This window comes from Epinephelus lanceolatus, chromosome 7, assembly GCF_041903045.1.
Source record: "Epinephelus lanceolatus isolate andai-2023 chromosome 7, ASM4190304v1, whole genome shotgun sequence".
NCBI classification, from domain to species: Eukaryota; Metazoa; Chordata; class Actinopteri; order Perciformes; family Serranidae; genus Epinephelus; species Epinephelus lanceolatus.
In genome coordinates, this window is record NC_135740.1 from 27,704,915 (window position 1) to 27,719,494 (window position 14,580).

A 14,580-nucleotide genomic window follows, 5' to 3' on the forward strand; every position below is an offset into this window, starting at 1 on the left:
TGATTCCACCCTTGAGATCTTTGTTGCATTTCTCTCTATATATATCTCTCTTCTACCTTCCTACACTGTGCTCTTTCAAATAAAGGAAGAAATGCCCCAAAAGTAGTATTAAATAACTGCTAAAAGCTCAAAGAGGTAAAACACACCCACAGATTTGCCTGCTGGGGAACTTTACAACCATTAGTGCTTCTTTAAGGAAATTATGGAAAGAGGGTTTTAGAAATAGCTTTGAGCTTTGCTGGGATGTGCACAGTGATGACGTGCAAGTCTGATTCCCATCAAAGAATTCAATTTCTCAGGAGGCTGAGACTGTTTGGAGTTCAGAAGAACATGCTTTTATTCTACTATGCACTTCTGGAAAGTATTATTAGATATGGCATGACAGCCTGGTACCTAACTGTTCAACTAAAAAACAGAACTCAGGTGAAAACTGCAATGAAAATAACTGGACAGAAAGATTACATCTCCCTTCAATCCATCTATGATTATAAAGTACTGAGACAGGCACACATGATTCTCCATGACCCAACACACATCCTCCATCCAGAATATGAACTTCTTCGGTAAACATTACAGAGCCAGCAGACACAAAACAAATCACTTTAAACTCTCATTCGTCCCGTCATCCATAACTCTTCTAAACAATTGTAGACATTGCCCTAATTTGCATTTTTAATCCACATTTTACATTTCTTCTAACCCTGAAGTACTCTTTGTATCATTGATTCCCTGATTTTAGGTTTTATAGATTATTTTATTTCTCTTTTTTTTATCCAGTCTTTTATCCATTTATTTGTATTACTTATACCATGGGCAATACCTGATACTGCACTGCACTTTTTCTGCCTTCTTGTATGTATTGTTGCAACTGTATCTGGCACTTCAGCCCAAAACAAATTTCCTTTGGGACAATAAAGTATATCTTATCTTATCTTATCTTATCTTATCTTATCTTATCTTATCTTATCTTATCTTATCTTATCTTACCTTATCTTATCCATGGCCAGATAGTTTTTGGAAATGAACAGCTGCATTCAACTTGAAAAGATCACGTACACTCTAAGAATTAGATACAACACCTTTCTGAAGATTTGGCAACCACACTTGACGCATATAGATACTTAACCAACACCTCTATCAGATTTGTTATAAAAAGCCATTAGTACCCTGGTTAAGCCAGGATTATTTATATTGCCTCTTACTTTATGTTTTATATATTTATTTGTATTATCAATTTATTTTTTGATTAGCACCTACTCCTTTTGAGTTAAGTCCTCTTTTGGTTTGTATGTGGGGGTAGGGAGGGAATTTGGAGCCATGTTTGTGTGTGTGTGTTGTGTATGTAAAATTAACATATTAAAAAAAGAGGTAAAACACACACACATGCACACACAAAGCTATATGAGTAAAAAGTCAAAAAAAAAACAACAACAAACAAACAAACAAAAAACAATACAGACTGAGTATCAGAACTTTGTTAATTCTTATTTCCTCTTCCATTAATTATCTCACAACCTCTCAGCTTTATCTTGGGACCCTCTGGAGGGCCTGAACCCCAGGTTGAAAACCACAGGACTAAACTGCCAAACTAGTTAAAACTAGCCCCACCAGCTACAACAGTAAAAGTAAAAACATATCAGTCACAGTGGATTTTTTTCTGCAGAATGACTTTTACTTATTGGTACTTTCACTTTAGTAAATGTGTCTACTACTTCTTCTAACACTGAACATTTGTCAGTTTCGAGGGGACTTTTGGGCCCATCTAAATTCCCCCCTCTCTCCTCTCACTGTGTATCTTTGCCTTATTACACAATAAAACCATTCAGCTGACAGTAAATTAGATTTGCTTGCTCATGTTCCCACACTCTCACATCTCATGATATTTAGCCTCAGCTAACTGCGCCCATGATATCTACTCTGCCTCCGAGGCAGCCATAGTGTCTGGCCTGTGCTGGTTTCAGGTAAGTCCACCTGTCATAACACTCCAATAGTCCCCCTCTCATACTACGTGTCCATCAGAGCAAGTTTGCTGATCAGACACTGGCCTGCTTTCTCATTGGCCCCTGGACTTTAATAGGATCCCAGGGACTCTGTTGGAGGGATTACGGCTCCAAACTCTCGACTTTGGCCAGTCTCTGTGTCCTCCAACCATGGGAACGGCGGTTTAGGGGGTCGCCGCACATGCACAGACCCAGAGAGGCGCCATCAAAAGACATCATCACGTCAAGAGGAGGAAATCATCTCAAAGGGGGGGCTACAGCGGTGTGACCAGTCAACTTGAGAAGAAAACTGTCATCTCTGGAAAAAGGAATATCTATTTTCTTACATATTTTGTTATTTGACAATTATCTCCAATTTTCCCATGGTTTTTTTGCACTTATTCGGATCATAAATCATCTGTTTGGGACAATTTCAGCATCCAAGTGGAACATTTTGGATTATCCCCAGAGGTCGACCGTGTCCTTTACCATCACAGGGATCTACCTGCTTATCCCCTCCACCTGGAACAACTTAGATGAGCTCAAGCTGCTAATAACCCCCTAAACAACAAGGCCTGTACTGACCACTGTGAAAACAACCTCTTGTGACCTCTGTCGGGTTTGTCTCTTTACATGCAGCTGGCCTCCTCTGGATTGACTGTCGAGTTTTGACCAGATACACTGAACTTTCCTGCTCCTGCCTCTCACGTTTCTCTTCTGTCTCTGCGTTGCACAGTCGTGAGCCATGGTGCTGCTGAAGGTTAAGTTCACCCAGCAGCGGCGGGTGCGTCTGGCCCAGGGCCTGTGGCTGCTCTCCTGGATGGCAGTGATGTGGGGGGCCATCATCTTCTGTCTGGGGGTTTACCTTAAGACAGAGCTGCTCCGTAGGGCTGAGGTAGAGCAAGGGAAACACACTCATGTGCACACAAATTAATACAATGTCGACTTAAAGACTCGAGGGGGCCGGGCTTAAAACACTGGCGTGGATTAATTCAAAGTTACACAAACATAGATTTGTATGCTCAGACCTTTGCCTTTGCTCGTGGTTGTTGACTGAGTCTGCTGCGCCGCCGCTTATCTGTGACTTTTATTTAAACTTAGCTCCACAGTTTAATCCACAAACACAAACACGTAGCATAGAAAATACCAGAGTAAACATGCACACAGTGACACCCGGGCGCAGTCATGCATGTTAGGTCATGAGGACGTTGTGCGTTAAAATGCTGTTATAAAAATCAACACTTTTTTTTCCCCCTATAGTCTTTGAGATTCAACATGTATTGACTTTAGGTAAAGTGAGCAGCAGGTGGAGGTCATGACCTCTACGAGATTGGTGCATTCATTCAATCTGCTAGTCACTGGGCTGGATTGATTGGTAATTGATGGGGATAGGTTGCATGCATTGATATCCAGTGGGCTGCACAGGAAAGCTGCAGGCCATGAACACATGCCTCCAGATAGTTATTGATCTCCAATGAGGGATTCCATAATGTGTAGTTGTGGAGCAAAGTGTTATTGATTTAGTGTAGAAAAGGCTGGGGGGGGGGGGGGTGACACATATCAAACAGGGAGGGGGGCTCCACCAGAAAACTTTGAGCATCAAACACTTAATTTCCTGAATTCTGGTGAATGTTTATGTGCTAATTTGTGCATTTTCTGCATCAATTTATGGTGTAAATGTCTCTAATTTTGTCAAAACTCCTCTGCTACATTCATGTTTTTATAGAGGGGAGGGACACGCGCACATTTTTGTAAATACTGAGGGGGATGTGTCCCCTGCATCCCCCCTGAAATCTACACCTATGAGTGTAGAGAAATGTAACACGTGACCAACAATATAGTGACAGTAATGATGATCCACAAGAGTTAGATATACAAATACACATTGAGACAATTTGTTTTACACTTCACATACTTAATTTGCACAGATCATTGACAAAGCTGACTACTCCACAACCAGAGGCTGATATTATTTGTCCTAAACTCACATATGGCTGAACAGACACTGCATAATGATGATGTTACAAGGTGGCAGCACTGGGCTGTGGCTCTTAATGGTAATTCTAAAACAACAATGGGGCAAAGGTTCTTTATGGCTGACAGGCTTCTGAAAACTCAGCCAATAATAAACTCAGTCTGTAATTGACTTTTGCTGAAACCTGGGCAATGAATTAAATTTGTCATCACACTGCCGTAGTAGCCTTTGCATCCAGCCTATCAGCAGCTAATTGAATCTCTTGGCTGCCAAGGTAATTTTTAGCAAAGATAAGGCTAATTGAATGCAGGATTATTACCTGCTAAAGTGTGCAGAGGAAATGACAAAGTGACTTGCTGTTGGCTGCTGCTCCTGTGGCTGAGATTATCTCTGACTGTGCTCTTCCCTTCCTTCCTCGAGGTGATGGACAACACAGAGATCCACGTGGTGCCCAACATCCTGATGATGGTGGGCCTGGCCTCCATCGGCACCAACTGGGTTGCCACCCGCGTGTGTCAAGACTCCCTGGACCCAGCCCGCTTCCCACGTTGGAAAGTTTTCCTGCTGGCTTGGTTTGCTGCAGCTGCAGTGATCTGTTGTCTGCTCATCATTGTGGTGGTGCTCAGCTACGCACTGCAGGGACGCCTGGAGGAGTCACTAAAGGTGGGGTCACTGGTACTGATTGGAGGGTGACAGGTCAAAGAAGGGAGAGTAGGCGCCAGTACGGCCTTGTGGTAGAGAGATCTGTGACAGGGTGATGTCTTCTGATCCTTGTGGAATACCCAAAATGAAACATAAAGCTGCTATGGCTGAAAGAGAAGCCAACTGTCTACAATTACAGATGAAAATAGAAGAGTTTAGGGGGTTTGTGCCAAAGAAAATAAACGTGCCATCATATGCCTCCAAGTTCAGCAATAAATCCAGTTAAGTATGATAAAAAAAGATACACAAAAGCAAAGAAAAATTTTACAAACAAAACAAAACTGTGCACATTAATCAACATAACAGCATGCATTTACCATTTTCTGGTGACTTCAAATGTGTTAATTCATTACCCAACAAATAGTGAAGGATTACAGCTCTCAACTTTGTTAAATGTTGCATTAAGATTGAATACAAAAGAATTTAACAAACAAACCAGACATCTTTTTTTTTAATTGAATTGAATATATTTTCTTCAAACACTTTGTAAAAATTTAAATACATGTAAAAAACAAACAAGACAGCAGTAACCAATGAATAACAGTGGACATATACAACAAACTTTTAGTAAGCAACTTAAATTCACATCTAATGTTCAAAATGAAGTAGGAAACAGCAAGATTACTGTCCAATCCTACCCCTATTGTATACAATCAATCTGATAAACTCACTCTTCATCACAGTGTCCATCCTAAACTAAACCATCATATCCATCTTCCTCATACATAAACAAAATTACTACCCAATCAGGAATGTGAAAAATAAGAAAATAAAACCAATTAACCAACAATCACTGCTGGCACTGGATGTCAAAATGACATTAGAAAGGTCTTGGACTCTTATGTCGGACAGATGTTAAACTTTGGTTGCAATGAAAATGGGGTTGAAGGTAATTTAAATGTCTAACAATGTTAGAAATTCATGTCATAAGGATGTTAACTTAATGAGGAGGTTGGGTTTCATCACCATACCTTACGACTAAATGTCAATATTCTACGTCAAGATGATGTTGGCGTAAGACCTTGTCCTGACACTGAATTGTGGTCACCTGATGTCACAACCTAAATTCAACCAAATATCAAAGTCTAACAATGTTGGTGGACAGCTGGGATATCACCATTAGTTTGCTTCACATTCCCTTTCTTCTTTTCTATACCTCGCAAAAAGTGTTTATCTTTTTAAACTGTCTGATATTTGTGTAACTTCTTCCTCCAGTCCATTCCACAAAATCACCCCACAAATGATCCACACATACTTCTAAGATTGGTGTGAACTCAGCATTTTCTCAAATTAAAATTTCCTCTAGAAAATGGTTTTACGTTAGACTGAAAATCATGAACAGATAAAAAAAAGAGAAAACATCTTTCTCCTTCACCCTTTTCTCTCCACTGCCAGGTGGGCCTCAGGAACGGTATCCGGTTCTACAAGGACACAGACGTGCCGGGCCGCTGTTTCCAGAAAGAGACCATTGATCGTCTGCAGATGGAGTTTCGCTGTTGTGGAAACAACAACTTCAAGGACTGGTTTGAAGTTCAGTGGATCAGCAACAGATACCTGGACTTCACCTCCAAGGAGGTCAAGGAGTGAGTGTGAATCGCAATACAGCGAGTTATGAGATGCAGAGAGGTGAGACAAGGTGATGGTGAGGAGACTGGACTGATGAGCGCTACACAGCAAAGCAAGGAGGAAAACAGAGATCTAGATGAATGACAGATGAGTAGACTTCACATCCAAAAAGGTCAAACAATATGTTATAGAGGAGGGCTGGAGAAAGAGGATGATGTGAAGGTAGAGGATGAGCGTATTAAAAATAGATTTGGCCTTTACTTTTGATGAGAATGACAGGAGTGGATGGAAAGGTTGGTCATAAAGCAAGCAGGGAAAGGTTGGTCAAAGATGAAATAAGTGAAAAGGGATGAGTAAACTGAAAGGTTATGACGTAATGACACTTGTAGAGAGGCACTGCTCATTTCTCACCAATGTTAAGTGTGTATTGAGCTGAAAGTCAAGCCTATAACTTCCTTTCTTTCTCCTCCTCTCTCATTTCTGTGTTTTTTTCCTAATCTGTTTTCCTCCCCTCATTGTCTCCAGTCGTATCCGGAGTAATGTGGACGGCCGTTACCTGTTGGATGGCGTTCCTTTCAGCTGCTGTAACCCTGCCTCCCCTCGCCCCTGCCTGCGGTACCACCTGACAGACAACAACGCCCACTACAACTATGAGTACCAATCAGAGGAACTCAACCTGTACAGCCGTGGCTGCAGGCAGGCTCTGACTGACTACTACATGGAGCTGATGAACTCAACTGGTCCTGGTGTGCTGTCAGTCATCCTAATACAGGTGGGAATCATTGGTAAAATACAATATTTATCAAGGCACACAGGGTTTATCTAACTAAATATGTATAACTCTGATGTTTGCTCCTGCAGTTACCAGGATTCCAGACACACACACACATTCACAACCCCAGAATTTTCTATAATGGTTGTCTCCTGATGCCGTGACAACCAACAGAAAGAAAACCTCACCGACACACACTGATTTCTGTCTTTTAATCAAACATGTACTTTCACTCCTTTGTCAAATCACAGTATTGGCAGCACGTTCTCTTCAAATAACAAACAAGACCTCAGGCTGGAACAGGACACTCATACACATGTTTAACAGTGCATCATTACACTCCGCCTGCAGCTAGCCAAACAGTCTATCCTTTTAAGCACAGCAGTTCAGTGTGGCTGTTTTTCCAGTCCACCGTGATGGGGATGGATGGCTGCCGTGCAGAGAGCTAACGAGGCATCAAGCTGAGTTGTAGATAACGTCTGATTTTCAAGCAAAAGCCAAAAACCTGCTTTGAATCATGTAGCCGCGAGATCAAACAAAAGAGGGGAGAGGAAGCGTGAGATAAAACTGAAAATATGTTGTACAGCACCGACTGTGTCACAACTCATTTATTTCAGCTTTATTTGGACTGCAGCAATGTTTACTCTCAAAAATGTGGAGACGTGAACCCGTTTTGTGTGAGGGACTGTATGAAAATTATTGGGGTGGGGAGGGTGAGTTGGACTTTATGTTTAAAAAGAATGTTTATTTGAAAAAATGCAGACTTTAAGACGGCATACCCTGACCTTAACGTTAAAGTCCCGCTTCAGGCACGTTTAAATACTTTTTCTAATACTAATACTTTGCTAAACATAGTTTTCCCACATAACATTGCAAAATGGTCCTTCTCGCTCAAGAAATTATGGATCTGGCCTTCGCCCTGCCCACCATCACTGCTTGCAGTAGGTTTTGCTTTGGTTTTCCGCTTCTGTTCCAGTGTGAGCAGCTAGGTTGACTGGTGAGAGACAGCTAACATTAGCGTTAGAGAAAACACATAGAGATCCAGGCATACATGTTTGAGCCCCATGAGCATGAGCGACACAGCAGCAAGCTACAAGTCAATTTCAATGGAAGCTGGTGACATGAAGATACAAACTGACGCCAGACACTTGTTGCTGCAGACAGGCGTGATGAGCTACAACTCAAAGTTGAGTCGGATTCAACTTTTTTAGGGTTCAAATGACACGGTTAAGTGTCAACCAATCATGTGTTCTCACACAGGGATGCAATGGCGCTGCAAAATGGATGTTAAAAGGCTCAGACACTGAACAAACGCAGAAGTATTTCTGACCAAATACAAACTTCAGATGATGTTCAGTCAACATGCTTTGTGGCAAGAAACAGACACACGCAAGCCCAAGATGATATAAACACATCAACTAGTGTTTGAGTAACACCTCAACTGTGACTCAGCGATAATGTGGTCAGTCATGCTGTAGCATTGCTGCTCGTAGCATGAACACAGCATCAGTTAGACCAAAACTCAAATAAGGAGTCTGTTGTGCACCAAAATCGGTGACTAGCAGACGTATCAGAGTGTAGTTAGCATCTTTTGTTTGTTAGCTTGTTAGCTTGTTTGCTCATAGGCCAACTGGCAGTGGCTTACGCAGTGTTAGTACATACAATAATATCTGCTATGATGTTGCAGTGTGTTCACATTCGTCCGGCTTACAACCCAAATCTGCACACTCAAAACTTTCACTGCGCTGATGCAAACTTTTGCTCTCTGCACTAACAAGTCCGCTCTGCACTGGAGATTTCAGATTTTTTTGCCGGTGTTGTGTTGAAGTATGTTTCCCCACTGATATGTGTTTCCTGTATTACGTAGTTTGCATGGTGTATGGTTCTCAGTTTTTGGGAAATGCACAGACATCACCTCCTTCAGTAGAAGAAAACACCTTTTTAGTGACAAACTTTGCACCAATGCAATAAAGCTCATACATTTTGGGATACATAAACAAGAGAAAAACATATTTTTGAGTGAAGCAGGAACATTTAATCTTAATATGTTGATGGAGTATCTGCAAAGAAGGAAATAGAATATATTGTACAGTCCCTAACCCATTGCTTCACAAAATCTGAATGTTTGTCAAACTGACTCTCTATCTCATCTTTATGAGCGCAATCCTGTAACAAAATACAATAACTGATATGATTCAAGTCAATTCAATTCTATTTAAATAGCCCAATATCACAAATCCCAATTTGCCTCAGGGGACTTCACTTGATACTTGACACTTTATTATTATTGCCACAGTTGCCATAGTTGATGGTAATTGTTTCGGTGCAGCATGGTGGCTCAGTTCCAGTGCCAAGTTAGAGATAAGAGAAAAAGAAACACAAAAGGAAACACAAATGTGAAAATATGTACAGAAACAAAAAAGATATGTACAGTTCAGTTCAGTTCCCCAGCATATCAAGAAGCCCAAGGTTGATGTACAAGTGCAGATAACTCAGTATGAGCTCAGTCCAGGGCCTACAGGGCAACGCAGGTCACCCTCTGTTTTAAACCTTCACAGTGGATAGAGGAAAACTCCCCCAAAACCCTTTAACAGGGAAAAACATGATTATGTTGATTCTACAGATGTCAGTTTTTGTGATCCTTCTTATTGCTTCTTTCCGTCCAGCTGTCAGTGCTCCTGAGCCTGCGGTACCTGCAGACGGCCGTGGAATCAGCCATGGCTCTGGAGGACCCAGAGGGCGAGAGTGAGGGTTACATCCTGGAGAAGGGTGTGAAGGAAACATTCGAGGATGTCAAAGCCAAAGCCCTCGCCATGCTTAAGGCCGTACAGGTTGACCCCGGCACCACCGAAGGCACCGCTGAGGCTGCAGACACAGAGAAAGTCGCGACCCCTACTCCTGCCAGTTAGAGGGGGGATATCTTTACATATGAGCTGAGGAAGAAGGGATGCAGGGGGGGGATGTGTTTGAGGTTTCTTGGTGGTGTGAGTCAGCAGGTGGTGGTTACAACACCTGTTGAGTTTTGACACATTAGACTTGATTTATGCTCCATCCAAAGCAGCAGCCGCAGCTCCCTCGCACATGGCCAAAACAGGGCAACAAATAGGGAATCTTATCAGGCCCTGCACAGACACCAAAGCAAACTTCTCCTCTGTGTAGGACCTCACGGATGTGTAACCATCAGACAATCTGTTGAGGAGATGTGTAGTACCTTTTGTTGTAACTAGAAGAGAGTACATTCAGTTTAAAGGGGTGTAGTGATCTCACACACACACACACACACAGACACATATATTTAATGCTTTTTGACATTTGGCTCAAATTTGGCAAATCACATGACGCTGAGGTTCATCCCATGTGCACTATATTATTCATCTCACGGCTGTAGAGTTTGTACTAAACTGCAATGAAATGCTTAGGAACCTGTTAAAATGTCACATGAATTATATATTAAAGGTAGAAGTTTTTGACTGCTTTGTAGTGTCGGCTTCCTTTTGTACATTGCAAATTCCCTGAGTGCGGGTTATCTGAGTTCAGCAAGGAGAGTCGGATTAAGTGCGTGTGTGCATGAGTGAGTGTGGTGCCCTATATGAAGCTGTCATCTTGTCTATTCTGGCAGCTCTGAAACAATCTGATAATCCTGATGTGGTTAATCCCAGAACTGCTGCACAAGCAGTGTCAGCACACACACACACACAAACACACACACACACAGACTGCCACCGCACAGAAACACACTCTGTCATGCAGAGACAGAAACAGCACACTGTCAGAACATGTTGAGAGTTATTTTATAAAGCAAAAACAGTTCTTAAAATGCTTTTTATTTGCAAAGAGTATATGATTGTGATGTGTCCTAGCTTTTCAATGTGTGCTCATTCTTCTTAAATAAAACTCTATCACAGAATAAGGTCAATGAATGTTTTATTTTATCCATTACAAGCAAGATTATATGCTTTCAGCTGTTGCACAGAGACATGCTCCTTAATTATTTAACAGGTTGATTAAGGAGTGAGGCTGAAAGTTTGGTTTCAGGCTTAGTAACGTTCTTCAAAAATATTACCTGTAATAATTAAATTATTGTTATTACAGTGGCACAATAGGAGACAATATAGTAATAGTAGTAGTAAGAATAAGAATACGAAAATAAATTTTTTCCCAACAGTATCTTTATTGATTTTAACATCAGTAAACAAAGACCTACACATACACAGATCTAGTATGTGTACGTATAGCCTACATCCACAGACAAGTAAAAGAAAAAATAAAATAAAATAAAATAAATATAAATGAATGGAGGAAGACAATAAGTCAGTAAATGAAGAAAAAAGAAAATGAAATCAAATTACAGGATCTGGAAGAAGATACACTTTACATTTTATTTGTAGATTAATTTTTGACGCCCAAAGCACCAGGGCCGATTCAAAAATAAAACAAACAACAAAAACAGTACAAGACAAATACATTATGCAAAAACTGGGACAGACATGCAAAAGGCCCCAACATCTCCTCTACATAGGAGTAAGACACGGACTCTGTGGTAGTTATTCCTCATTTTTAGTGGTTTTGTGTCTTTTTTTGTTAATTTTGTGTCTTTTTGTAGTTGTTTTGTGTCTCTTTGCAGTTCCTTTGCATCTTTTCGAGGTCATTTTTAGTCTCTTCCTGGTTGGTACATGTTAATTTAAGTGTCATTTTAGGGCTGGAACTAAAGATTATTTTCATTGTTGATTATTCTGTTGATCATTTTCTTGACCAACTGATAAGTTGTTTCATCTCTAAAACATCAGAAAATGGTTAATAATATTAACAAGTAATTCCCAAAGCCCAAGATGTCCTCCTCAAGTGTCTTGTTTTGTCCACAGCCCAAAAATATTCAGTTCACTGTCACAGAAGAGTAAAGAGAGCAGAAAATATTCACATTTAAGAAGCTGGAGTCAAAGAATTTGTACTATTTTGACCAAAAAAATGACTCAAACCAATAAATCGATAATCAAATAGGGTGGTGATTAATCTTAATAGTTTACAAATAAGCAATTAATTGCTGCAACTCTAGTTCTTTTGCAGGTAAGGACCACAGGGGCCTGTTCAGTAATCCATACATGCATATACAGAGACAACAAAAACATGAGGTCTAGAAGTAGCGCAGACAGAGGTAACCAACAAGATTTCTAGCAAGCGCTATTAAAAGCATGTTACCGCTGGTTGCAGCTCTAAAAATATCTTTTCAGTTAACATGTACTGACCAGGAAGAGACTCAAAATGACCACAAGAAGATACAAAGCAGCTGCAAAGAGGCACATAACTACAAAAGTGGGCAAAACGACTATAAAAAGAAAAAAAATGAACAAAAAGGACATACAATAGCCTAAATAAGACACAAAACCACAAAAAAAGGTGTGTTTTGAGAAGTTAGGAGGTTACTTAACGTGGTTTTCTAAGATTATTAGGCTACAAAAAACAAAGTGAATATGCAAATCGAAAATGAAAATAAATGAATACACTGTAGAAAAGAAAACATTGTCAGTTCTTGCATATTTAAGATTCCCTCTGATCAAGTGAAATATGACACTGTTGTATACGTACAACATCAATAATCTGCAGCACATCTGGTTAGATATTGAGATAGAGAGGTCTGTGTGACAGCAGTAGACTCACACCACAGCCAGAATGAGTCTCTAGAAAAAAAATTGCACTGCAGATACAGATAATTTCTTAAAATAGTGTTCACAGTGCAGGAAGTGCAGCATCTAAATAAAAGTAGGGCTGCTTGGTTACACTTCCCCCCAGTGATTTTGTTTTGCAAATGATGCAATGCATCATTTTTAAATGGGCAATTAGGAACTTTCCCTTTTTATTCACCAGAGGTCGCTGTTGCACAGTGCCTGAATCTGAGTGGACATGAGGCAATAATGAGAAAAGTAAAGCTCTCACAACTTTTAAGGTGATCACTGTCAAGTCTAAACCTTTGTCATTGTTGTTAACCTGTTGGGTATTAAGCAGAAATAACACAGTGGCAGTCATTTCCACACAGCCGTTTGTACATGTAGATGACATTTATTCATACTGTGTCGAGTATTAAAAAAATAGGCCTGTTTTAATAGTGTTCAGAGCGCACAAAAGAAAATGGGGGCTAAATCTTTAGCGTTCTGTTAGGATTATCTAACTCTGCACGCAAAACCCAATGCAAATTTTATCATATTTTGCATATTTGCCGGCATTTAGTGTATTTGAAGATCTTTGTGTGTGTTAGTCAGTGTATGGAGGGCGTGCGAAGACGTCGGCTAAAAAAAAAAAAAAAAGCAACGTGCGTTTTGAAAATTCCGGTGTGGTTTTGCAATGAAACTAACTGTCACACAGTCAGAGAGGAAGAGACAGCGAGGTGGAGGGAGGGAGGGAGGGGAAGGGCCGCAGAAATGTCAAACTACTTCACTTGATGCAAGATGGATTCCCTCTCTCTCTCTGTGATCCATTGCACTGTTTATAGTATTTTTTAATTAGCCGTCTTCTGTAGTATTTCACAGTTAAGTGTTTCTCTCCTGACACAACAATGGACTCTAACATCATGGAGATAATAGAGGAATTCATGGAAAGTGCGTTGGCGCAATGGGTACGTCATTTATCATTTATCACTTCCAGTTAGAGAAAAGGTCATTATTTCTAGAGGCAGAGAGAGAGAGAGGAGAATAAAACAGGCCGATTCGTGTGGAAACTGTAGAAATCCGCCTTGGACAATGAATGACCAGTTCTGCAGTAAAACATTATTACCAGTCGCAAATAGGTTATGACATGGTATCTTTTGGAGCAGCCTGCTTTCCAATTCTATTCACAGGAGTAAATATAAAAGTAGGCGTTGAATAAACAGCAAAAAAAATAACCTAGATACTGCTTTCTGGCTGTTGTGTACAGCAAAACAAACACCCTACTTCTCCTTTTTGGCAGCTTCCCTTGCCTCTTAATGACCAGGCTTTTTTTCTACCAAAGCCTTGACACTTCCGTGTCCTTGGGCTGTTTCTGATTTGAGAATAATACAAAGTTATCTGCTATGTATTCAAGAGTCTCACTAAAATCAGTGGAGGATTTGTTGCACTTGTAACAGACTGGATTTCCAGCTGGGTTTACCACATGGGAGACCAGTCAGCCCAGGGGAATACTTCATCCTGGTCAACAAACATTATTTACATTATAGAGCGATATTGTTCTGAACCTTGAAGGGACATTCTCTGTGTTGTTGCCCCTTTCCAAAGCGAGGGTCAGAGGTCAGATTCAACAGGATGCCCGCAGCTGGTAGGGGTTTAGTGTTTGCCCAAGGGCACTGAGGGCAGCAGGGCAGTTATTCACTGACACGAGAGCTTCCACCCTGCTCCACATATGCTGAAGGACGTCCACTGTAACCCTGCAACCCTGTTTATCCTGTCGCACGGGGTCTCGAGCCGCTCTGCCTCACCTTATCAGCCGAACCAACTCGAGCTTGTTACTCTGTTTACCGACAGTGCAGTTTTTAGAAGGTGCAGGTGGGAATAAACCTCATTATATTGCAGTTTGCATTGGCACAGCTCTTCTTAGCAGAGAGGGAGACCTTGGCTGCC

At 40.9% G+C, this 14,580-nt stretch overlaps 2 protein-coding genes across 2 annotated transcripts in view; both read left to right on the top strand.

Moving 5' to 3' along the window:
- The first annotated feature begins 1,686 nt into the window (after positions 1 to 1,686).
- On the top strand, positions 1,687 to 10,505 carry rom1b (retinal outer segment membrane protein 1b). Its single transcript, XM_033630459.2, has 5 exons — positions 1,687 to 2,874; positions 4,375 to 4,617; positions 6,052 to 6,239; positions 6,748 to 6,994; positions 9,661 to 10,505. The coding sequence occupies exons 1-5, from the start codon at positions 2,725 to 2,727 to the stop codon at positions 9,901 to 9,903; spliced, it is 1,071 nt and encodes a 356-aa protein (XP_033486350.1). The 5' UTR covers positions 1,687 to 2,724; the 3' UTR covers positions 9,904 to 10,505.
- A 2,891-nt stretch (positions 10,506 to 13,396) lies between these two features.
- Positions 13,397 to 14,580, top strand: part of ccdc88b (coiled-coil and HOOK domain protein 88B) — a 75,507-nt gene continuing 74,323 nt past the window's right edge. Inside the window, exon 1 of the mRNA XM_033644034.2 lies at positions 13,397 to 13,601. Coding sequence (XP_033499925.2) covers positions 13,542 to 13,601 — 60 coding nt within the window. The 5' untranslated portion in view covers positions 13,397 to 13,541. The remainder of the gene's footprint in view (positions 13,602 to 14,580) is intronic.